This window comes from Citrus clementina, unplaced genomic scaffold (genome assembly GCF_000493195.1).
Source record: "Citrus clementina cultivar Clemenules unplaced genomic scaffold, Citrus_clementina_v1.0 scaffold_5, whole genome shotgun sequence".
Classification (NCBI taxonomy): domain Eukaryota; kingdom Viridiplantae; phylum Streptophyta; class Magnoliopsida; order Sapindales; family Rutaceae; genus Citrus; species Citrus x clementina.
Window position 1 is genome coordinate 35,596,831 of NW_006262201.1, and position 25,552 is coordinate 35,622,382.

General features: G+C 33.8%; 3 protein-coding genes across 8 annotated transcripts; 1 reads left to right on the forward strand and 2 right to left on the reverse strand.

The window, feature by feature from the left end:
* Positions 1–473: 473 nt before the first annotated feature.
* Positions 474–7,895, forward strand: LOC18040360 (mechanosensitive ion channel protein 3, chloroplastic). 2 transcript variants are annotated; one of them, XM_024184670.1, is made up of 15 exons: positions 474–827; positions 998–1,126; positions 1,230–1,283; positions 1,470–1,627; positions 2,297–2,420; positions 2,515–2,612; positions 2,708–2,821; positions 3,111–3,177; positions 3,811–3,960; positions 4,133–4,243; positions 4,439–4,606; positions 4,713–4,826; positions 5,269–5,325; positions 6,181–6,979; positions 7,615–7,895. In XM_024184670.1, the coding sequence occupies exons 2-15, from the start codon at positions 1,049–1,051 to the stop codon at positions 7,638–7,640; spliced, it is 2,118 nt and encodes a 705-aa protein (XP_024040438.1). In that variant the 5' UTR covers positions 474–827; positions 998–1,048; the 3' UTR covers positions 7,641–7,895. The 2 variants fall into 2 exon arrangements, with proteins under 2 accessions (XP_024040438.1, XP_006433825.2); XM_006433762.2 differs by having other exon boundaries at positions 1,236–1,283.
* LOC18040623 (O-fucosyltransferase 31) lies at positions 7,642–11,611 on the reverse strand. 4 transcript variants are annotated; one of them, XM_006433763.2, is made up of 11 exons: positions 11,182–11,611; positions 11,031–11,093; positions 10,863–10,935; positions 10,489–10,559; positions 10,261–10,349; positions 9,957–10,160; positions 9,221–9,491; positions 8,520–8,747; positions 8,158–8,355; positions 7,851–8,043; positions 7,642–7,732 (listed from the first exon to the last, which is right to left on the reverse strand). In XM_006433763.2, exons 1-11 carry the CDS (start codon positions 11,317–11,319, stop codon positions 7,704–7,706), a joined length of 1,557 nt encoding a protein of 518 aa, XP_006433826.2. In that variant the 5' UTR covers positions 11,320–11,611; the 3' UTR covers positions 7,642–7,703. The 4 variants fall into 4 exon arrangements, with proteins under 4 accessions (XP_006433826.2, XP_024040439.1, XP_024040440.1 ...); XM_024184671.1 differs by having other exon boundaries at positions 10,854–10,935; XM_006433764.2 differs by having other exon boundaries at positions 7,722–8,043; positions 10,854–10,935.
* Positions 11,612–13,391: 1,780 nt separating this feature from the next.
* LOC18041270 (probable ubiquitin-like-specific protease 2B) lies at positions 13,392–21,296 on the reverse strand. Of its 2 annotated transcripts, none has more exons than XM_006433765.2 (16): positions 20,870–21,296; positions 20,232–20,566; positions 20,045–20,135; positions 19,884–19,933; positions 19,491–19,688; positions 19,323–19,398; positions 18,610–18,718; positions 17,782–17,829; positions 17,232–17,363; positions 16,649–16,849; positions 16,512–16,567; positions 16,345–16,438; positions 15,467–15,557; positions 15,087–15,206; positions 14,574–14,984; positions 13,392–14,236 (listed from the first exon to the last, which is right to left on the reverse strand). In XM_006433765.2, the coding sequence occupies exons 1-16, from the start codon at positions 21,006–21,008 to the stop codon at positions 13,613–13,615; spliced, it is 2,775 nt and encodes a 924-aa protein (XP_006433828.1). In that variant the 5' UTR covers positions 21,009–21,296; the 3' UTR covers positions 13,392–13,612. The 2 variants fall into 2 exon arrangements, with proteins under 2 accessions (XP_006433828.1, XP_024039785.1); XM_024184017.1 differs by having other exon boundaries at positions 20,045–20,150.
* Between the last annotated feature and the right edge of the window lie 4,256 nt (positions 21,297–25,552).

A 25,552-nucleotide genomic window follows, 5' to 3' on the forward strand; every position in this document is an offset into this window, starting at 1 on the left:
AGTTTTGAATTTTAATAAATTTATTATTTTCAGTGCTATTAGCGAAAGTGAATTTCAAAATTAATCTCGCAAAGTTATATGTTCAATTTTATACGCACACATATTATTAGTCCTAGTGGATCCGAAATTTTAATATATTTTTATGGTGTAACCATTAAAACTTTTGATCAATTTTTTTAAAAATATTTAAAACAATTCTATTGATTTTGGGTTTAAATAACTAAGTAGTGTTATATTAGTTTCACACAGATTTATAATATAGCATTTAAAAAATTCAAAACATTATAAACACAACCTTAGACGAATTTTTTTTTTCTATAAACTACACTGGAAGAAATTAACTTATTTATTTTTGAAAGGAAATTAATATAAATTAAAGTAGTAAAAAAAAGTGCAAAAGCAAAAATAAATATTTTCAAAAGAGTGTTAAAAGGAAAATGAGTAGGGAACTATGCAACAAGAAATATCATAACGACTTGCGCTGAGCTGACGCGTTACTACACCTTGGGGCGGGAACGACCGAACAAGAGAAATATAATTAAACACGCGAAATGGCGTGCGTTAGAATTCCCAACGCAAGTCGCCACATAAAGTGCGCACAGCGAAATTGTAAATTCGTGGGTCCACAGGAAAAAAATACGATTCATAATTCACCTCATCCTAAATCCTGCCAATTGATTGGACCACGTCGGCAAATTGGAAAAATCAACCGTGGTGCACGTTAGCGCAACCAGAAACTCCAACCTTTGCAGGCATCTTCACAATCAATCTCCCTGTCCCTCACTCATTCCTCCTCTAGAGCCAATAATTCCTCGTTTCGCTTTAGAGTAAGTAACTCCTTTCAGGCTCAGCTCCTTTGTCTTCCAACACTTCAGCAAAATTTCACTGAAAGTATTTTGATTTCAGGTTTCCAAAGAACTTGCAATTGTCTAGTTTGTTCTTTTGTATGACTAATAATGATAATTTGTGTGCCTATATTCTTGGGCTTCCTTGCTAGATTGCGTTGCGATATTTTGCTGCTGGTGGTATCTGCATTTCTTTGGCTGCAATGACTTGTTCCAGCACCATGCAATTGTCTCAGGAATTTAATATATATAATAAATTCGGATGCAGTAACCTCTATACCGTATGTGATTTCTGTCTTTCAATTATTGGATTCTTGCATAATTAATTTTTTAAGTTCAAAGTGCTTAATTTATATGATATATCAAATTTGTTTTTCTTTTAAGAGACAGACAGGAAAAGGCCGATTAGTTCACATCAATCTGTCATCACTCGCTATGGTATGCTTTTCTGTGGATAAAGAGTTTTAAATTTATTTTGTAATTGCTATTCCCTGGCTACCTTCTATGATTTTCGAGTAACTGTATTCAAACAGATTGTAATTATTAGTCTATTCCATGTGTTTGGGTGTGTTTAAGCAATTAACACAATTTGATTTCTGAAATTGATGCTTGTTGCATGTTCAGCGGCGGGATGCTTGGGGTCTTAATCTTTTAAGTCATTTATGTGGGCCGCTAAATCCAATATCTACCAAGTGCAATGTTTTTATCTGCCGATCTGTTTTAGCACCAGGTGGAATTGATATTCCTGTTTTGAAATCTGCTGCTGCTGCAGTTTTGACAAGGTATGTATTTCTCTTTACCTACTTTTTGTTTTTCGTTTTCATAGTTGTACTCAACTTTGTAAGCACATATAGAAGGCTGGATCAACCATAAACCTGTAAAGTTAACAGCTCACACTCAATGCTTAAATGTTTTCTGAGATATTGCACCTTGAATTATGTTCTTAGCCATAGTATTGCATTTGAGTTTCTTCTCAACTCTTTACTCTTACTTGACAGATTCTTACTCTCTTATATTTCAGTAAAGGTGCCTGAAGCGATTAGTTTTATCCTAGTTTAATAGATTCTAGCACTGTAGAATTTAACGTATTCAGTGTTGATAACCAGATTATACAAGCTCTAGCTTCCTTGTATGCTTTAGGCCTTCAATCTTCATGGTAAGAGATGAACTACCAGTTTAAGAGATATGTCATCCTTAAAATGCTTAGACCCCACGTTTAGCTACTTTTTACTGGTTGTTCACTATGGATAAAGTCATGCAAGTAGATTCTTTTGCACCTTATTGCAGCATTTCACCCATGTACATAAAAGCATATGCACACGTGTATTTCTTTGTTCTCATCTAATCGAAAGAAATCTCTCTTTCTTGCCTTTTATTTTTGTGTGGCTATGTACATATACCATATCTTATTGAATGCATGATTAGTATTAAATCTCTCTTTCAAATTTCAGGTCATATGATACATTGCGTGGAAACCCTGTGATACTACGATTGATCCCTGCAGCTGCTCTTGTTGCTTTTGCTGCATGGGGTCTTGTGCCACTTGTTCGTCTGGGCAGGACTATATTTCTCAATGTATTTTCTTCTTCTACTCGCCTTTTCATCCCATTGCATCCTTTAATTCGTTGTCTCACACTTACAGAATTTTTTTTTTTTTTTTTTTTTGCAGAGAACTGATGGTAGCTGGAAGAGAAGTCATACACATTACGTTTTGACCTCTTATCTTCAACCATTGTTGCTATGGACTGGGGTAACACTTATCTGCAGGTGTACTTCTGCATTCCATAGAATTACAGCCCAATGATCCCTTCTTTTTTTATTCAAATGAATTATATCAGTACTGATGGGAGTTTTTATGCCAGAGAATTAGATCCACTAGTTTTACCTTCAGAAACAAGCCAGGGTGTTAAGCAACGGGTTTTGAATTTTGTACGATCCTTGTCAACTGTGCTGGCATTTGCTTATTGTTTATCAAGGTAATTGTGGCTGCTTCCATACTTAATATCTTTCAGAACATAGCAATCAATTTGTCAATAAGTTGACTAGTAGTGTTGATTAAACAAAAATATATATTGACTGTCATAAATGCAATACAAGGTTACTTTAATAGAAAAATCTAATAAAATGTTCTATCTATTTTGAATATAAAAATAGGTTCTGTTGTTTTGTGATGAGTTGGTAGCTTGTTGATCCCTGTTCAGTTTTAATGTTTGGTGTTGGGGTTTGAACCAGCTTTTAAATATTGCTATATCTTTCCATTTGCAGCTTGATTCAACAAATTCAAAAATTCTTAACAGAGACCAATGATGCGGACTCCACCGATGCAAGAAATGTAAGTTTCTATTACTTATGCATTAAGCAATTTTCATCCATTTCTCATCACGAAGTTATCACTTCACAAATGATAATCAGAGTGTTAATGTGTATCTACCAAAAATCATCTTATGATTTATTTCGTAACTCTCTTAATTATTCTGCAAGCCTGTTTTTGCTGCTTGTACATTATGTTTATTTTTCTATAAGTTCCATCAGTGACGGAGCTTAAAAGTTATGTTAGTTTGAAAATTTTGCTAAGTTGGTAGTTGGTAGTTGTTTCTTGTTGGTTGAAGTACTTGAAATTGCATTTCTAGTGACCGCGTAAGAATTTAAAGCTGTATATTCATTATATAATCTCTTGCCTGATTTTGTATGCAAATGTTTGATCGTTTTCATGGTCATTCAGGAAGACTCTGATTCGGAAATGGCAATTAAGATGGAATAACAAATGTAGAATCGGCATATACTAAAGTTGTCGGTGCCCGTATGATCTCTTGTGGATATGTTGTAGCATGCCTTTTCATTTTCTGATTTATGTTAATGAATTTGGTCAGGGAATTATAAAATAATAGTTTTAGCATATTTGGGGCACTAACAGAGTGCACCTAACAAGTCTCTTTTTAGAACAGTTTTTTCATTTCTTTGGCAGATGGGCTTCAATTTTGCTGGGAAAGCTGTTTATACGGCAGTGTGGGTTGCTGCTGTATCATTGTTCATGGAGTTACTTGGTTTCTCTACCCAGAGGTGGCTTACTGCTGGAGGCCTTGGTACTGTATTGCTCACCCTTGCTGGTCGTGAGGTAAAAACCAATTTCATTTTCATATAATTCAGTTGGATGATGCAGTTTTCTTGTCATAACATGTTCTAAATAGGACTTAGCGTACCAGCAGCAAATAGTATGTTCGGGTATCTCTCTTTTGTGGACTAGGTGATTATCATTTACTTGATTTATTTTAATTTGTTTCATTCAGATATTTACAAACTTCCTTTCAAGTGTAATGATCCACGCGACGCAGCCATTTGTTATCAATGAATGGATCCAAACCAAGATTCAAGGCTATGAAGTTTCTGGCACTGTTGAGGTTTGTCTTACTTTCTGTTGTCCATACCTAGGACAAAGGGAGATTTGATAGGAAAAGAGTAGTAATGTATATTCTGCATCTAGCTAGACTTGAATGAAATCTTAAAGCTTAGTTCCCTCTGGAAAGCAAATGATAGTAATTGAAGTACTTGACCCCAAGTTTGCCTTATTTAATCAAGATCCTATATTTTATCAGCATGTGGGTTGGTGGTCACCCACAATTATAAGAGGAGATGATCGCGAAGCAGTACACATCCCAAATCACAAATTCACTGTTAATGTGGTGAGGAATCTTAGCCAGAAGACTCATTGGCGCATCAAGACTTACCTTGCCATCAGTCACTTGGATGTCCATAAAGTTAATGTGAGTAGCAATGCTTGTTTACTTTATCATGAATTTTTGTAGATTAGAATTTCTGTTGGTTCTTTGTGCTGTGAAAGAACTTTAATCATTCCTTCTCTATCTTCAGAGCATTGTAGCAGACATGCGCAAAGTGTTGGCCAAAAATCCTCAAATAGAGCAGCAGAGGTTGCACCGAAGAGTCTTTTTGGAAAATATCAACCCGGAAAACCAGTCTCTTAATGTAAGGCTTTCATTTTTTATTTCACCTTTTGTTTCAGATTTAATTTATAGTGAGTTGCCCTTTTTTGTTGTCATCTGATATTTAAAATTTCTGTGTCATGATGCAGTCTGTATTGTTTAAAACAAGTTTAGCTTGCTTATGATCTGTGGAAAAATAAAAAAGAAGTTTTGTGTTCATTTTTTTATTTTTTTGGGATGTGGAATTCACAAGTGCTTGGTTACTTCAGTTTCTAGATTTCATTCCAGACTTCTTGTTGGCTGTGCTCATTATTTTAGTTCTCCATTGTTCCTGTTTATCTCAACTATGTAAATGGAAAATGAGATATTTAGCGAAGACTGTAGTGGTTATTTTCTTGTTGTTACTATTATTTCTTTCCTTGTTAGTTTTAATGATTGCCTTTGTTTCAAATGTTAACATCTGTCTCTTGCTCTAATTATTACAGATTCTGGTATCTTGCTTTGTGAAGACCTCACGTTTTGAAGAGTATCTTTGTGTCAAGGTGAGATTAATTTGTTAGAATGTTTTGTGCAAGTACATACTGGACTTCAATGGATTCTTGTATCAAAGCCCTTGCCATTTATGATTAGACTTTAATATGTACTGCTTATAGAATATCTTGGAAGAAAACTTCAAAGCAACTGTTGAAAATGGACAAATCTTTTCCTCTGAGCAACCTTTCTGAGATGCTGAGATATCATAACTGTTCAATGTTAATTCATCCATGCTGCGCTCCTCCAGTGCTGGTTATTTGTGATAAACATGATAACTTTATTTGTGAAAATGGACAAATCTTTTCCTCTGAGCAACCTTTCTGAGATGCTGAGATATCATAACTGTTCAATGTTAATTCATCCATGCTGCGCTCCTCCAGTGCTGGTTATTTGTGATAAACACGATAACTTCATTTGCATGGATTGTCAGAATGTTTTTTTTTTTTGGGTTATCTATCATTCTCAGGGACTCTGCCAGTTCTTTTGAAGAAGCATAGATGGAAAACTGCCCTAGTAGCATTTTCCTTTGATGTTATTATCATATTGTTGAGTGTTTGCTCTGGTTTTTTTGGTTTTCATTTTCCATTTTCCCTCTTTTTGGGACACACACAGGTTAAGATAATGGTCTAACACATGCTAATATATGGTTGAAGATTGGGATTTTCTAGGGAGATCTCAGAAAGATGTAGACTAAAAATTAAGGATTTATGCCATTTTTGGCTACATTTAAGGGGTTGCAAAGCAGCTCTTTTCTTGATGACAGTTTTTGTGGTAGTTCCTTTTTATGCTTCTCACAGCAATTTATCCAAGAATCAGTGATTATGATTTTAGCTCACTTAAAGTTTATAATTGCAATTAAACAGGAAGCAATACTCTTGGATCTTCTTCGTGTTATCAGCCATCATAGGGCCCGGCTGGCCACTCCTATCCGCACAGTTCAAAAAATTTACAGTGAGCCTGACTTGGAGAACATTCCGTTTGCTGACACGATTTTCACTCATTCAAGAGCAGCTGCAAACCGTCCGTTTCTACTTATTGAACCTTCCTATAAAATCAGTAGTGATGATAAAATTAAAGCTTCAACTCGTGCAGCACGAAATGAAGAAAAGGATACGAAGGTTAAACCAACCTCAAAATCTGATTCTGAGGCACATTCACAGGCTGGATTGGTATCAACTCCTGACTACAAAGAGGGCAAGGCAATACCGACATCTACCTCTACTCCCGGCTTGAAGCCCCAAAGTGGCAGTTTGTTGCCAGATAGTTCAGTTCATGAAGAACAGCAGAAGCGGGGAAGTGAAGATCCGAGGAAGAGAAGTGGGTCACAAAATTCCGAAGACACCGATCGAGGGGCAATGTCTGAGAAATCTGTTACTAACGCTGAATCTGGCAGTGAAAAAACTGATATTCCTTCAGCCATTCCACCGGCAAATCAAGACATTGAGGGATCTGTTGCATCACAATCTGTAGCCAGGACTCCCTTGGAAGAGAATATTGTTCTTGGTGTTGCTCTAGAGGGCTCAAAAAGGACACTTCCAATTGAGGAAGACATGACATCATCTTCTGTCCCTGCGGAATCTAAAGAATTGGCTGCCAGCCGAAATGGGAGTCGTAAGGAGAAGAAAGATGGTCAGACACCAACAGTTCCAGGTGCCAATCAAGGTGATTAGTATGTTGGTGAAAATTAAATGCTAATATTGTGACCTGTGCTGTTTTCAATTGTTATTGTGCTGAAATGCATGCAGCTGAGTTTTTGGAAGCTAGCATGCCTGCATTGTATACCTATCCCATGAACACCCCTAAAGTCCATATATAATTATCAAGCGAAACGCACCGGGCTATATGATTGATGTTTCAACAACTAAAAAGTGACTTAACTGTTAGAATTTAGTCATTTAGTGGATATTATTAATTATTAGAATGTGTCGTATGAGATATATATATATATATATATATATATATATATATATATATATATATATATATATATATATATATATATATATATATATATACATATAGAACTGAAAACAAGAGTTACTGTTTTAATTTATGGTTTGTACAAGTATTTGTATCCTATTTCTATTTAATTAAGGAAACTTGTTGCCGTCCAAGGCAAATAGTTGATATCAATGATATCATATAAATTCTTGTACAATTTCTATATGATATGATATCATTATATCATATTTTCTCCCATTTCCAAATCGCCAGTCCCACTCTCACATGGTTAAAGCCGATTATATTAACTGACCTAATTTCTTTACAGCCACTAACAATTTGTGTGCACATAACAGATGCAGAAGAAATAGCATGCTCGTGAAGTCTGTAACAGAAACGTGTTCGACGTCAATTCTTGGATGAACGTCAATTGAGAAATATTGAATTATATATGGGGCTCAAAGAAAGTGCAACCTGAACCATGTAAATAAAATACATTATTTCAAAATTGTGATGATATACAACCTAAAAATAAGTAGTAGTGCTTGCAGATGATGCTAACAAAATTATTCAATTTAAGATTGACACATACAGTCAGGAGCAGGATATGTATAAATGGACTGTTTCGTTTTTCTTAGCCTTATATGTCCCAGTCTATTTTTATGCCCATTGCGGACTGCATGCTGAAACTCCGTCCAACCCATGCTCTTGTTCAAGAAGAGCTTCCCCAGCAACGTCATGTTTGGTCTTATGGTCTTCAATTTCAAGTAAGCTCGATGTCCAACCTGATGACAGAATTTAACATCTTAGCCTAAGAACTTAGAATACTCAAATTTTAAGATTTACCCTGTGATCCAGAAGACAAACTTTATAAATAAACTGAAAAATAGGTTCTTTACCAGAGCATTGTGCATGTTTCCTGGAGAAGCAGAAATGAAGATGTCACTCTGCATGCTCACGTAATAATCAACTGCTGCCGATAAAGAAGCCTTGCCTTCAATCTTGGTCAGTTCCTCTGCAGAGGCAATGCTCTTCTTATCCTCCATGAGGGGAAACAATTTTTGTAATGTTGAGATCCTAGCTTCTCCACCATAAACCTGAAATTAGAATGTTCCTTCTATATATCATTCTCTACATGGAAATTAAAGAGTTCAGATTGCAACTGAGAAGGCATATATGACAGATCACATAAATCTTCTATTTGTCAAGTCCGAAATGAAAACATGGAGCCTCTGATTTCATAGCGAGAAGAAAAGAAAACCTTGTGTGAAGCAAGATAGAGGCGAGTGCCATTGTTGAAACCCAAAGCCGCTAGCAGTAACCCAATCTCTTCTGGAGTCAATGGGCAACGCCCCTGATTTCTCAACTCCTCATCAGTGAACTGAGAGTTTAAGACCCTGCCCTGCCAAATTACTTGCCGGTACTTTGCTAGAGCCAGTTTTTCGGCTTTACCGCCACCAAAATCACAGGCTGAATGAGCGGCCATGTCCTACATTAGGTTAGGTTAGAGAGAACATATAGATTTACTCAAACACAAAATTGATATAATCAAACCAAAAAGATCAAGAGATACCCAATAACAAATAAACAAAATGGTTCTCATCAAGGAACTACTTAATCATGAAATATTTGGTGATTGTTTTACCCTAATAAGAGAATTAAAACATTGACAGTTGCTGTTTTCCATATCTGCTTACAGCAAGCATGGTGGATGATTCGTCTTTGACATTTCCACAAAGTTTTACGATCGGAGATTTTTATTTAATTATATCTAGTTCTTATGGTCCAATAAGACAATTAAAGAGGGAAAAAAAAAATTTTCTGGCAAGACATTTTCCCTATACTGGAGTAACCAGAAGAATTCATCATTTATATGGTCCAGGTTTTACCTACCAACATTATCCAAATGAAAAGTGTATATGTAATTGTTCTTTCAAGTATTGATGGAGAGGAGGTTCATACTTTATCAAAGCGAAGATGTAACACAGTGAATTTTCCAGCTCCAGTGACTTCAGAATCACCTATCCTCCCCTTATGGAACTCAGTCCCTGAAGCTTGAAGTTTGCCTGGAGGGTGACGGAGGAGATGAACAATAGTTTCTCCCAACTTCCTGATATGGGGAACAAAAACTAAAGCTTGAAAGTTGACTTTACACCGTAGGTGCTGAATATTTGTCGGCAAGTTGTCAAAAGCCAAACGATGAGAGAATGGAGCGATAGCGGCAATGCCATAGCTGCAAATAAAACTGTTACTTATCATTTTATAAAATTTTCAAATAAGTACTAACAGTAAATATCTACATCAAAGATCGGTAGGCACATTTGTACATGATCAGATGCCCCTGAAGGACCAAGGCAAAGCTTGATATGAATGTGTTACTGAAGGGAAAGTGCAAACTCAGAACCATATTGACAGCTATTTATCAAAGTCAAAAAACATTAGAATATCAATCATGAGAGATCTTCAAAAACTAGTCTTCATGGATAAAACAATATATCTTCCCATCAAAATGGAGTAGGATTTGAACAAATTTTAAGATCTCATAGAATCATAGTGATGTTCCAAACCAACACCAGTATAGAAACTTAGCCTTCTTCTCATAGTAGTAGAAACTGAGATCACAGGATCCCAGTTAAAAATTTTCAAGCAGAAAGTTTCACTAAAACTTAGAAGACAGGCATAAAAAGAAGTCATTAACCTCTGTAATATGGGCAGGACATTTTCCAGGTACCAGTTGGCAGAAGCGTGGACAGGTGCTGTTTTAATTCTAGTATCCCGTATACCAGTAGCATAGTACTCCCGAGAGCTCCAAGAGTATTCACTAGGTAACTCTTTAACTATAGAGATTTCGTCACGCAAGGAAGAAATAAAGTGATCTACATCAAATATATCTGCAAAGGAGCTGCAGAAGCAAAGCATAATTACTATACTAAAATGGATTCTTTTAGACAGGAAAAACAGAATATATGATGGATTGTAAACAGAGGTTACTCATGAAATACCTAGAATCTCGCCAAACCGGATTTACTTCAAGGTGCGGCAGCACCAAGGTTGCGTTCAATATTTTGGCAACAGCAACTGCATCGCATATCTTGGAAGCAAGAGAAAAAGGAAGTCAGCATCGCAGTCACTCTTTATTTACTGAATAGACAGCTATAAAATCACAAGCTATATAGGAATTGTTAACAATTGAATGATTCTCTATGCCTCTTCATAAACTAGTTACTAACCCCCATTCTCTGCTGATTTAAACCACCATCAAGAAACACTTGGACATAACCTCGAGACTTCTTTGGCAAAGCTGCAAGGAACAATTGAAAATTTTATAAGAAAAACACCACACTTTCGTCATTATTAAAAACATCACTGAAATAGTTAAATTACTCATCAAATACTAACTTTCTGCTAAAATTTCAACCAATTGATCACCTCGTGGAAAATCCCCAGACAACGTTAGTTCTATTAACGCAAAATTTCTCATAGTACAATCAGTTTTAACTCATTTTCAGTCAGATGTAAATTCAACCAAAAAAAAAAAAAAAACGAAGAAGAAGAAGAAGTTATCAAGATAAATAGCATAGCAATTGGTACTTACAAGAAGTACCTGTAGATTCAGCACAGGGTCTCCATCCTTGGTTGACCAACGGAGACCAGAGTTCAGATTGTTGTTCGGTCGGCTGAAACAAACAAATAAATCAAATAAAATAAAATCGCAACAAATGGAACAAAGCAACTTGAAGAAGAAAATTTGGAAAGAAACAAAGCAACGTACAATCTGTCTATGTAAAGCGATCTTCAGCAGAGACGAGTGCCTGGGTTGTGGCGCATTCCACTCCTGCATACATACACATTCATTTAATCAATCAGAAGAGCTCTTGCGAGCGCACAAATGCACGACATGAAGAGTGTTTACATGAACGTACGGAGAACATTGTCGGCGAGGCTCGGCCCAGCGGTTCGAACAGATTTGGGACGAAAATTGGTAAGAGAATTACGAAGAGACCGGCGAAAGCCATTCGCTGTGTCCGATTCTGGTGGTGATTGTTGTACAAGAGCTTCATTTCTTTTTTTTTTTTTATAATGCTTAAATTATTTTTATTGTTTATTATTATTATTTACTCTTAAACCCTAAATTATTAAATTTCACGAGATTTGTTTGTTAAGAGTAGCCCAGAATTTGAGAAGGCAATTGTTTGGGACGACAGGTGTAAAGAGTGAACGTGAAGTGGCGGTTTTAGACAAATTGAAGGTGTCGTGTTCATGCTGCAACGTCCATAAAAGACACCCTTTGCCTTATAAGAGAAGAAGACAACGCACTAAGCTCTTTTTGGTACAATTTATGAAGCAGGGCTTATTTATGTAGAGCTTTTGACAATAAAATTTTTATTTAAAAAAATTTAATTATTTAATTGTTAATGACAGTTTTAATTAAAAATTTATAAAATTATTTTAATAGATAATTTTTTAAATTATGTTATGAAAATAATAAAATAGAATTGTCAAATAAGTAGAAGATATTTTAAATTTTTTAACATTTAAAAAATTTTTCAACCTCGACTTTCATAAGTTTAAAATTTAAATTTTTACTAGTAGAGTAAAAATAGTTTATTTAAGCTCAAAAAATTATACTAAAAAATTAACCAAACAATAATAAAAATTATAATAAGAGTTTATGAGATTAAATAAGTACTAATAGTCATTAGATAAATTATACTAAATAGACACTAAGCCTTTAACCGAAAATTAAAAATTAAAAATTAAAAAATATTTGTTTTGTCCGGGACCGGAAGAAAGGGAGTGGGTGTACGCTGCTGGACTTTTGTGACTAAATCCAACGGTTTTGGATTTTAGAATGAACCTATAAAATTACGAAAATGACACTCGTCCATGCAATGATTTGAATGGTGACCACGTCATATTATTTACAAAATTTGCATTTTTAATATCGCGCCACTAATTAGTTGGAGATGATCTTATAAACATAAAATTATTGAAATAAAAAAAAAATACTATGCCACTATTAATTAGAAAATATAAAAATACTCCATTCCATTGAGAAATATGCTGGCATTGCACCGTTTGCACTAAATTTGGATCAAACTTAACCCTCAAGAGTGAAACACCAGTTCTCTACGATGAATGACTCGTTGACTTGCTACCATGTAATTTTTATTTTCATAGTGATAATTTGAAAACTATTGAGTGGTGAGGTTCCAATGTTGGTTGGTTTATATTACATCATAATTACTAGTGACATCCCACATATAATTTAATTAGAGATTTTTACAGATCCACATGTAACGAACTGATACTGGAGGATTACCAAGTCAACCCCATTTAATATATATGAAAATTATTGATTGATGGCACTTGTCGAATTTTGTACAAAACTTTGCTAGCTGAGCATTATTTATTATTTTCTTTTTAATTCATATCATATTAGATCTATTATTTGATTCTAATTCAAATTTTAAAAAGTGACATAATTAGTTCAAGTGGTGGAATTTTGAAGGTACAATAGATCTCTCAACCCTTAAACCCTCAACTCATTGTCCTATGAAAACTTCTTTTAAGCGATTCATAAACCACAAAATGCAGCTAAATATCGATAATTCAAAGGGTTACTACCCTTAATTGTTATATGATTTGACTGATTCAAAACTACATTTTGAATGCAAAATTTTTTAATTCGTTTTAAATTTAGATGTAACTTTAAAACCATAATAAAATAAAATAAAATCACTACATATGTTAAGTAAATGCAGGTGAATAATTGTCAAAACAAGTGTATAAGGTGCATGGTTGAGAAAGTGAGGGTACCATACCTTGTAAGAGGATGTTAAATAGCGCTGTACCCTCCACTAATGGGGGTCCCCTTTCCCCTCGTTGAACGAAATCATGTTGAACATCTAAAGAAATAAAGCAATTGGGTTGCATAAAAGAAATGTGCTAAACCTAGTAGCATCAATGTTTATAACCAAGCTCGAACTTTTAAACTGAGATTATAATTGTCATTACGAAAAATCCGACAGCTCGATTTTCTTTTCGTTACTTTTCCAATATTCATTTCATGCCTCTCCCCCCCCCAACCCCCTCTCTTCTCTTCATTAGGGACGTAATTTTAATATATATATTTTTTTTAATGTTAACAATGAGAACTGCTGAGTATCCAAAATAATTTTCCTGCTAACTATTAGCCAATTTCTCCACTAACTACAGTCGACATAACCACGAACACTATTCACAGCATGGCACCCAACAATACCCACTAAAACTCAAAATAGACTGAAAAGATACGGGAGATAACCCACATCTACATGCCTTGAAAATGGAGATCCTTTTAAGGGCTTCCCATCAATCTTCTCCTTCACGCGGAGTGAGTCGCAGCCTTTTTGCACCTTGCTGTTCATATGGCTGTGTCTGAAGATTATCATCAGTAACTTGGGCATAATCACCATCAACCTCCCTGTTTCCTATTGTATCAGAGTCCTGAGACAACCTTTGTTCAATCAGATTTGAGTCCTCGAGGAATGATGTTGTTGGATTTTCGTGACAGGAGGGAAGGTCTGTAATATCATTTCTGTCATGCATTTGATCAGGCACTTCAGGACCTCCAACGGCTAACGTCTGCAGCATCTCACTAGGGACAGAAGCCGGGCCTTCTGTGAAACACCCAATGTCCATTGAGAGAGATCTGGGCTGATCAGTCCTCCCTTCAAGGCTTTGGCCACCATCCTCCACAAAGGGCCCGTTTTCAATTATCCCTACATCTTCGGAGTCATCAGAAGCTGATAGATCTGAAGAGTCAACGCCGTGCTCCCCTTGCATGCAGATTTCTGGGTTCCACGTAGCCTCAGTTCCAAAATCTCTAGATGGAAAGGAAATGCTACCAACTTGAGGTGTGAGTTCAGTTATTTGCTGGAAACCATTACTTCCAGATGCCAAATATCCATATTCCTCAGCCGTTTCAACATCATGCTGTAATCAGAGAAAATGGGAACAGAAAAGGCATTTAATCATACTGCAGTCAACATCCAAGCAACTGCATTTCAATTTCCTTCCAATATAGTTCCTATAAATCTGAGAAAGCTTTGCAAGGTAAAACTTATTAAAAAAAAAAATTGTAGTTTCAGACAGCAATATTCAAAGTTGTTTTGTTGTGCTTTCAAATCAGCAGTTCTGTTCACTTTAATTTGGTAGGTTTTTTCAAAACACATCCAAAAACCTCAGTTAATTATGCCCATATTTATTTTGTTAAAATTACCTTGTTACTGAGTAAAATAATTCATTCCCACTAGGATCATAATGAAAATACCTCTCTTGCCGATGCAGCACCATTGAGATCGTAATACGAAGATGGCTCACCAAAAGATTGATAAGCTAGTAACGATCCTGCAGTAACTCCTGGCTCAAGAAGCTCCTTGAGAACCAAGCTAGAATCATTAGCACACTGCAAATTCCTCCCAGAAGTTGGTCCTAATAGAGTGATTTCAACGCCCTGGCCAGCCTGGGAATTTGATAAATTTCCATGCCGAGCTGCTGCAGCACTGCATTTCTCTGATAGAAACTCTAAACGCATTTCATTCACACTATTTTCCAGAAATCTAGAAGATTGATGTTCTTCAAGGCAAACCCGAGAACGATTTTGAAGGAGCTCAGAAATTAACTTCTGGATTAAAGAACGTTTAAGAGAAGCCTCGCCAGGTGGAAACCAATCCACATTAAGCTGGAAATAAGTTATTAATATAGCTAAGCATATAAAAGATAAAACAAATGGTGGAGCAGTTAGGACACAGGGTAAATACTGAAAGTTAAGCAGATCACTTACAAAGCTAGATAACTTCTTTAACTTTAATGGGCTGAAACTAACAGGAGCTTCAGCCAGAAAGAGCTCCAGATAGTGGAGCAAGAACAGGCCGCAATCAAATGAATTTTCCTGCTGTGGAAGCTGACATGGAACATAAATTAACTGTCAGGACAAGTGTAGATACCCAATTCAAGACCTAAGTTAAAAAACTGTCATTAAATAAACCTTTTCTAAATTCTAAATACATGACAACAGAGGAGGCATATGTAACCAGGGGAATCAACATCTTTCACTTCATCACTTCCCTATAATACCTAACTTGCAATACGCAACTTTAATGGGAATTCCTTTTTGTAACCCCACTTTAAAGAACCCCAAAAATGTAAAATCAACTTCAATACCTCAAGTGGGATAAACCGGAAGTTCAAGAATTTTGAAGAAACATCTTCCGATGTGTCCTTGTGTCTCTCTTTCCATTCTTCACAAAGGTAACTGTTCATTAAATGTATGAAAGTCACATATAAACAAAATTCAGGATGTAGCTTCCGAGAATATATGAAAACAGAAACACTTTACTAAGTGTAATATATTTATGGTAATCATGGAAATATAGCATGAAAAAATGTAACTAATAAGTGCTGGTACTACTAAATATTTCAACAGAAATGGAACAAACAGTTTCATTTCTATTCCACTAAAGAGTAAGTTAACACTTCCATGGCACTCAAATATCTTAACATAACAAGGGAATTTCAATACAGAACAAGGAAAGATGTGAAAACACTGGAATAGTTTCACAGGACTTTCTAAGCACAAATCTACTATTTTAACTCCTAAAACCAAAATTTCACATGAAAACAGAACTAAAAGAGAATATGACAAAAAGAAACAAATATTTACAAACAATATAAAGCATAAGCTTATAGATAAGGATCCAACATCAATATCTAAGCTCTAACATGTCTTTTCTCTCATAAAAGCACGTAGATAAAATACAACCAGAACCACAAAGTTAGCTACAATCAATAGGCACACCTCTCATAATTTCAATGAAATAATGGCAGGATTAAAGCACAAGACAATGTAATTCCTATTAATGGTGACCACGAATTTGAACAGATAGTTGACTGCTTTAATAAAAAATCATTTTCGAAAACCACATAGTCAACTTTGCCTTCATACCATGTTCAGTTACCACTTCACCCACAAGTTAAACTAATAGATAAGGACCATAGATTAAAGGTATCACGGTATAATATGAACTAAAAGCTGTAAATACCTTTGAACAAGTTTTTTGAGACCTGCATGTGTTCCTTTGATAGAATCCATATGCAGTATACACGGCACCTTCTCCGACCTTTTCAAGTCTTCAACTGAAAGATATGAAAGTACATAAACAAGGGGAGATTTCATAAAAAGACATCATGTGTTACAACAAGGACTAACCTTTAAATGAAGCCACATCACCAGGATGACATATGACTATCAAACTCCAGTGAAGACTGTCATTAATGCATGTAAGAGTCATTGATGAACCCAAATTCAAATAGACAACTTTTACAAGAAAATAAGTTTCATCTTACTTGAAGTTTACGGGAATGAAAATATAATCTTTTCCAAATATATCCACCTTCCTCGTCCACTTGCGAACACGAAGAAAAGCAGCCTTGCCATCCGAAATACTGGATGGGTCTTTGTCTAAATCAGCAAGCTTCCGAAAGAAAAAACTGTTAAAGAAATGAAATCTATGCTTTTCTTCAGCTTGTATCTGATTCTTCAAATATCTGCAAAATTTTATTAGATGAAATCTTAACATACAAACCTAAAGAATAATCACACTAGATACGGGAAGAGAGAGAAAAAAAACTAAAAAAGGCAGGATTGAAGCTCTTTTGACTATTTGCTTAAAAGTGAAATCTAGAATATTTTAAAAAATAATAATATTATAAAAATAATGATAAAGGTGAAATCATATACAACCCACGCAAATATTCAACCTTCAAGAGAAGAAAGCATCAAAAAATTGAAAAAACACAAAAGGATTTACGCACTTAACAATGTTGCTGGAACATTCAATTCATTTGAAACATCAATATAACGGAAAAGGATAAGTCGAAAGCAAAGATACTTATAAATGTATCAAAAATGTATCAAATAAAAACTCACTTTATGTAAAAGTCAATGATTGTGTCATTGACGAATGTATCGGGTTGTAACAGATCAATATCTCTCTTGCTAATAGAAACAGCATCGGAATCCCCTTCTGGATAGACAACATCTTCGAATGGCTCATCAAAACTGTAAAATTTCACATTTGACATTCAATTGTTATACACCATACGGTTTCAGGACAAATGCCACAAATAAATAAATAATTATGCATCAAAATAGTTCATTATCTTCAAAAGAATATAGTGTTTCTGCAGCACATCATAAAGCAATATGAAGTCATGGAGGAGATACACTAGTTCACTTCAATATAGAATAACATAGTAAATCCTTTACTTTTTAAATATGGTTGTAAAAAAAAAATTACATAATAATGAAGAAAAAAATGGTTCTCAAAAACACTGTCGAAATCAAACTGGGCGTGCTACTAATGCATGGACTCAAACAAGAAAACATCGCGACAGAAGATATAGAGGTTTTTTTTGTTTTAAACAAAAAAATCCCGCAAATTATGATATGAGAAGGGAAATAAATAGCTTTCACTCACTTCGGAAAATAGCGTCGCCGTCCAACTCCATCCATATCCACAGGATTACTACAAGCAAACAAAGAGTTATCTTTTCACTGACATAACAGCAAGATAAACTAAATGAAATTAAAAATAAAAACACATCATAAAAACCGAGAAAGTATGATACTAGGTAAAGCATATGTAGGATAAAATTTATGCTCACAACAATTTGATAACAGGCAAATCTCAAACAAACCAACCTTAGTAACCAAGCAGCGCTTCCACTTTCAAAATAGGAAGATCCAAGATTTAAACCATGGGAAACAAGGCGTTTTGAGCAGTGAGAGAGCTAGTTCTAATTTTTTGGGTCTATTCTTATTCATGTCCTAACCAAATCAGCATGAGGTACTGTTACCAATTATTGGTTCTCTCAAGTCTGAAACAGTAAACTTTAAGATTATACCTCCTTATTAAAAAACAAGTACAGAGTTGGAAACTCTGACGCAATATTGTTCTTTTAGAGCATATAAAGCAGTTAATCTACCAGTATATATTGACTGTCATGTTATTTCCAAGACATTGGGTACAAGGACTTTGCAATGCATTAACTAGCATCACACAAGCCAAAAAAAGTGTTACTCCCAATATGCCATTACAAAAATTGTCACAGCACCTGCAAGGGCTATATTAGTAAAAGGAAGCAGCAATATGGACCCCAAAGTTAAGCACCACTTTAAGAAGGATTGATCGACACATGTATTGCTCCACTTTACCATAACAAGGGACATTTATTTTGTTAATAATAAATATGTGAAGAAAAGTTAATTAAAGACACTACGGGATTAAAAAGGTAACTTAACTTACTCATGATCAACACTCCACAAAGCAAGGTATTTAGCATTTAATGACGTGATTTTTTCCAGTTGTTCAGACCAGTTGCAATCAGAAAATGAAAACTTCAACTCCTCAATGCCTGGAAGAGTTGGCAAACAAAATAAGAAGCAGACTATTTAGGAGTGCAAACTTCCAACTAACAGTGAAATCATAATTTAACTCAATTGAGATTTTATAAGAATAGAAAAGTACTTTCAAAGTTTGAACAGATCACAAACAAAAAGCATAGAACTAAATTTCTTGAAACTTATAGAAGCAGAAGATAAAAACCCAATATGGCCAATAATAAAATGTTGTGTCTAAAACATAAGAAAGTATACATCAGACTATATGCAAACTGCATTCAATATTATACACACTTGAAAAATTCATGTACAATGAATTAGAAAAAAGATACTATAGTAGAGTGTTCACCAAATCCTTCTTCTACTTCAATGAGATCTTCAAAGCATGTGCCTCCGTGTTTATATTTGTATTAAATTATCAAAAAGAGAGGATGAAAACTTACACAAAATATGAATGATACAGGAAAAAGAACATCAAAGATAATGCATAGATCAGCACAAGTTGCAACATAGAGAAAGAGTTTTGGCAGTCTTCAAGGTAAAATTTCAACAATTCCAAACTGAAAAAAAGGGAATCATGAAGATGCACCAACACAAAATTCATACAAGTGCACTGACCTGAAGTTCCACATGCATTATCGTCTTGTGCTACGTCGTTCAATATCACATGGAGCTTAACTTCAACTGATCCAAACTACATCAAGTCCAGAAAAGAAAATGTATATCTTTACCAACAAAGCAAGTGAATGCAACAAAAAGTAGACACTCAAAATGGGTAAAACTCACCCTTTGAAGCCACTGAAACTTGATATCAACAATATCATCAATTCCCTTCTCAAAAGTAAAGGATTCTTGGACTCCACATGCATTTGAATCCTTGATTTTGATGCCAGTGCAGGAAAATACAACCAGGTACCCCAAACAAAACTTATCGCGAAAGAAAACATAATCAGGAGATACAACAACTCCCATGTTTATGTCATCCTGTTAATGGCACAGAAAGCATGTCTAATCAGAACTCAAAAGGTTTGTGCCCACCGTTTATTTTCTAAACTCCTTATACAACCAGAAAGCAGAAAGCATTCTCATGGGAGAGAAGCTTTACATCAATATCAGTAAAGATAACCAAAAATTTTCTAAGTTACATATGAACAATTTACTGAAAGCAAAGAAAATTACCACTTCCGAATCATCGACCCACTGATCTGACATGTGACCATTCAAAGAAACTGAAATTATGCAATATCTATTGTTAAAAAATACAGAACATTGGCATAAATGACATGGCATAGAATGCTGTAAGCAAGAACGGTCGAAAATTTCCTTGTGACAGAACATACCACCATTGGGTGCAATATCAGAAGCAGGACTCGAAGAAGAACCCTCACTCATACTCCCATCTGCATCAGAATTCACGTCAACTGGCTCATTCTGCACAATGTAAACCTATACCTGTGTAAGCATAACCTTGAACTTAATTTCTACACTGAGAATATAGTTTTATTAAAAACATGAGAAATGAAATACATTGGACGGAGGATCCAAATTGCCACTGCACAACTGGCTTTCCCCAAGTAACGGACCCTTTGTGCACAAATCTCTTGATGCCAGCTCAGAAATGCAACTTTCAAATCCACAATTATCTTTTTCCAAGTTGGGGCTTTGCTCGCAACTTGTAGAATTCATTTGAGGAGCTCTAATATCATTCCCCTCCTCTCCATCAATTTTCATCGGTGCACACATTTGTTCATTACAACTAGGAGCACAGTCAACATTACAACTAGGAGTACAGTCAACCGCATCAGCATTAACACAAGGTACATTCCCAATTCCTTCTATCTGAACAATTGTTTCTTTGGTAACTGGAAATAGATTTAAGATCAGTATTAGCGTAGTGATGAAACCAGTGACAGTTTCCTATTACAGAATAAACAAATGCATAAATAAACAAGATGATTAAGACCTAAGTTCCAAACAACCATAGCTCAATTGAGAATTCTTCCTATAATTAATTTCCAAAAACACGTAAAAAAAAGGCGTCAAAATTGAATAGCTTATATGTTCCCGGGGTTTCTGAGCAACCAAGCAAAGAGGGGGAAAGCTGATAAAGAAATTATAAATCTCCTCAGCAACTAAATAGAGCACCAAAAAATAATGAAACGCACCGCATTCAAGAAGCTCACGCTTCAAAGCAGGGGAATCGTCGTTATTAGGGTTTTTGAATTTCCCTAAGAATTTACCAGCCTCTAATTCGGGGAGCTCGTCCTCTTCTTTGAAATCGAAAACGCCGAGTTCGCTCTTCATCGCGTGGAGAAGTCGCACGCAGATCGAGTAACCGACTCAGCGAGTCAAAGCGACTCAGCGAGTTTCGACGATCGATTGTAAAAGTATGTAAGTGTTGGGGCTTTGATTAAAATGAAAGAGCTCGCACGCAGAATGGCCAACTCGAGGGAAACAAATTTTTTTAATTAATTTATTTGAGTCAATTTGGGTAAAGCGGCCTGCTCCAGCTCCACGCGGGAGCAGTTGAGTGTGGATTACACTGTTTTAGTCTGATTACAGGACACATTGTAAGAACTAAAGAACTGGTTGTGTGAATACCCACTTGATTCAGCGCGCGTGCATCTGGATGTGTGTTTAGTTTGCAGAAGGAATTAATTAACAATTAATAATCTTTCGAACAAAAGAAAATGGTAAATTTAAATTTTTTTTTTTAAATTTTTTGATTTATGGTAAATTTGAAGTTGATCCATCTAATTAGCTCGCTTTCGTGGAGCGAGTAAAAGTTTAAGTCTCAACTAGTCAACGCCACAAACTGTAGTAACTACGTTACGAGGTCTATACATCATAGCTTGAAATTCTATGTCAAACTAAAGATTGGACTTCTAGAGAGAGAATTCTCATTATATCATGGGAAAAATGAGGATTACCCCTAATTCTTTACAAAAATTCAGTGAAATTTATTTCATGTTTTTAAAAATAAGTCTGAATCCCATGTAGTTAAAATGACATTAATTTTATATATTAGTTTATTAATCTACTCCTAATATTAATGTTAGTAATAAAATTTAAATTTTTAAGAATTTTCTTAAGCAAAATGACTTATATACCATTAATAATTAAATTACTTAAATAACAAATTACAAAGTGTGATGAAAGTATTTATTTAAATGAATATAATAAGTTTGATATATTTTATTTACTTCTTAATCCAGCACACCATTACTTGTTATGTTAGAGAATCATAAGCGGGCCACACCATACACCTTTCTTGTTTTATTACCATTGTCATTGTTGCTTTCTTGCTAATTAAGCAATCTTAATAAAATATTTCTTGTTAAAAAGTAGCAAGTGTGTATGACTTATGATTTTGTCAGTAGTTAGCTTATATATCCCTTTTATATAGTGATTTTTTTTTTCTCTTTAATCTACTATATTTTATTCATTTGTAGTCAATTGCCAGGTCAATTTTTTGTGTTTGGTCCAGTTACTTATTTGGTCTTTATTTGCATGTATATTTGGATTTTTCCTACAATTGTTTTATTTTATGTTTTAAGAGGTATATTTAGAACTCTAGATTTCACACACTTAGAGCATGTACGTTTATACAACTATTATGAGTGTTTATGACATTTCCCTACTTGTAATTATTTTTATATAATTTATAATTTATTATTAAATTAATTTAATAATTAAGGACATATAAGTCATTTTGCTTAAAAATACTCTCAAAATATTTAAATTTTATGGCTAACATCAATATTAGGGATAAAATAATAAAATAATATATAAAACTAATGTCATTTTAAATGCATGGGATTTAAACCTATTTAAAAAAATGAAGTAAGTTTTGCTTAATTTTTCCAATTAATTTTTCTAAATAGTATATGATAATTCTCATTTTCTCTTATATCATGCTTTTAATTCAACTAATTATAATATGTTATATCAATTTATACATAAATTTTTGTGACTATGTCATTACTCAATATTATGATCGAACGAATTATTATCATCGAACAAATATGATTGTCTAATCAACTAGAAAATGAAAAATAAAATTGTTGGTTCTCTATGAAATATTGGGATAAATTGAATTTACCCCTTCATTTTCTATAAACCTTAATGGGCCCCCAATATTTCAATGGTCTACAGCAATACTAGGGGTGGGCAAAAAAACCGTAGTCTTAAAAAAACCGAACCGAACCGACGGTTTTTTCTAATTTGGTACGGTTTTTTTTTAAAAAACCGAACGGTACAATTTATAAAAAAACCGAAAAACCGAATTATTTTTAAATTTTATTAAATTAAATATGTGTTAATTTTTAACCGATTGTGTAAGATAGCTAACATAAACTTGCATACACACAATCAGAGTATATATATATGTTAGTGTTACAATTTCGTAAATTTTTATTTCCCAAAATAAACCCTAAAATCAAATATAAAAAAATTTCGTAAATTTCGTAAATTTCAATTTCTTGAAGAATTTTTTAGGCTAATGTAATCTTAAGAACAACAGCAAGTAGCTGAGGAGTAAATGATAGTTGATTGATGTTGCTTACCAGTAAGTTTTTTTTTTATTTTTTTAAACTAGCATCTTATTATATAGATTGTTTATTTAATTATTTATTAATAGTTAGTAAGATATTATTGATAAAATGTGTTTTGAATACTTTGTATTTATTGTTAATATTTGTAATGAAATTAGGATGAACTTGTTGAAAAAAATTATTACATTTATGAAGCCCAATGGGCTAAAAATTTGAAAATTCAAAATAGGCCCAGAACCGAAAAAACCGAACCGAATCGAACCGAACCGAAAAGAACCGTTTGAGTTCGGTTCTTTTTGAGTTTGGTTCTTATTCGGTTCTTTTTATAAAATAACCGATTTAAATCGGTTCTACTTAATTTCGAATCGAACCGAACCGTGCCCACCCCTAAGCGATACCTCATTTTGTTACTCCTTAGGTTGGTTGCTAAAATAGAAAAATGACAATTGAGATTGATCAAAGAGAAAATTGCATAAAGTACGTATTTTACGATGTTCTTATATGAGCAGTTACAATAGAGATAATTGCATAAAATTTTGTAGAAAATTTTAGCACACTATCACTGTAAGATAAAAAAAAATTACTACAGAAAAAAATTTCACTATAAGATAATTTCTTTTTTGTAATTTATCTTTATTGTATAGATATCATTCAAGATAAGAGTGGCAATATGGGTCAAGATTCGTTTATTCGATTCGATGCGAATATGATAGTTTAATCAACTAGAAAATAAAAAGTAAAATTGTTTATTCGTTTCTTTTTATAATTTTAGCACACTATCACAAATATGATAGTCTAATCAACTAGAAAATGAAAAGTAAAATGGTTGGTTCTCTATGAAATATTGGGATAAATTGAATTTACCCCTTTATTTTCTATAAACCTTAACAAGCCCCCAATATTTCACAGGTTTACAGTGATACCCCATTCTGTTAGGTGGTGTTTGGTTTAAGGAAATTAGAGAAAAGGAGAGGATATGAAATGAGAGGAGTAGAGAGGAAAAGAGAGGAGAGGACGAATGGTTTTCAGATCCTTTATTTGGTTTAGTATAGAATTCTAATAAGAAAGAAATTAATTATTTTTACTTGGACAATTCTACCCTTTAGTCTTAAATTATTTATATTTATTATTAAATATAATTGAAAAGATTTAAATTATAAATTTATTTAATTATTAAATAAATTATTAGTTCAAATTATATTTATATTTTTTATTTTTAATATAATTTTATTATATTATTTTTTATTTTATTTCTTTTTACTATATCCATGCTCTATATATATATAATTATATATATATAGAGAGAGAGAGAGAGAGAGAGAGAGAGAGATTTCAATCCAAAATTAAAGTATCATAAATCTGTCCTGAATTTTAATCCCACGTATATATATAGACATTTATTAATAAAAAAAAGTTAGTAAAAATTTATGAATTGATAGCAAGTGCATTGTTACATAGGTATATAATGGCTGAGGTCAAAGTTGGCAATTCATATATTTTAAAATAACGGAGGCTGAATTCCGCTATTGTAATAGAGGAATCTCAACTCCTCGATCAACCGGAAGATGAATTCCATCTAACAGTAAATTTCGGATCAGTAATGCTAACCAAATAAAAGAAATGACGAAGGAGTTTGAATTATTTTCCTTTTACCCATCCTCTCCGTCCAACTAAACATCACCTTACTTCTTAAGTTAGTCGCTACAATAGAAAAATGACGAGCATAAAAATTAATATAAATTTTAGCACACTATCACTATAAGATAAAAAATTACTACAAAAAAAATCACTATAAAATAATTTCTTTTTGTATTTTATCTTTATTGTACAGACATCATCAACACATTAGTACACCAACACTCATAGGCAATGCCCTAGAATCTCACATTGCCTAGTTGCATGGATTTTCGAGCTATACACATTATGCAATAGATTATTGAGTGATGCAGCGAAAGTTTAAAATTCAAATATTCTGTTGATTCCAGAGAATGTTGGAATAAAAGAACAACTAAACTCACGTTGATTCAAAAGAATGCCGTAAATTTAGCGGTTAAGGCTCGTTGATTCCGCAGAATACCGAGAATTAACGGAACTCAAATACTCACAAAGAGATTTGAAAATTGAAAATATCATTGAAATCGAACATCTGCTTGTAAAAGCTACAAAAGACACTTATTTATACTAAGTAAGACTTATCCTAATATGATTAGAAAACCTATTTTAATAAGACTTATGCATAAATTAATAATATTACCCAAATAAGCAATACCTAAACAATAAGACTCTAAATAGTAA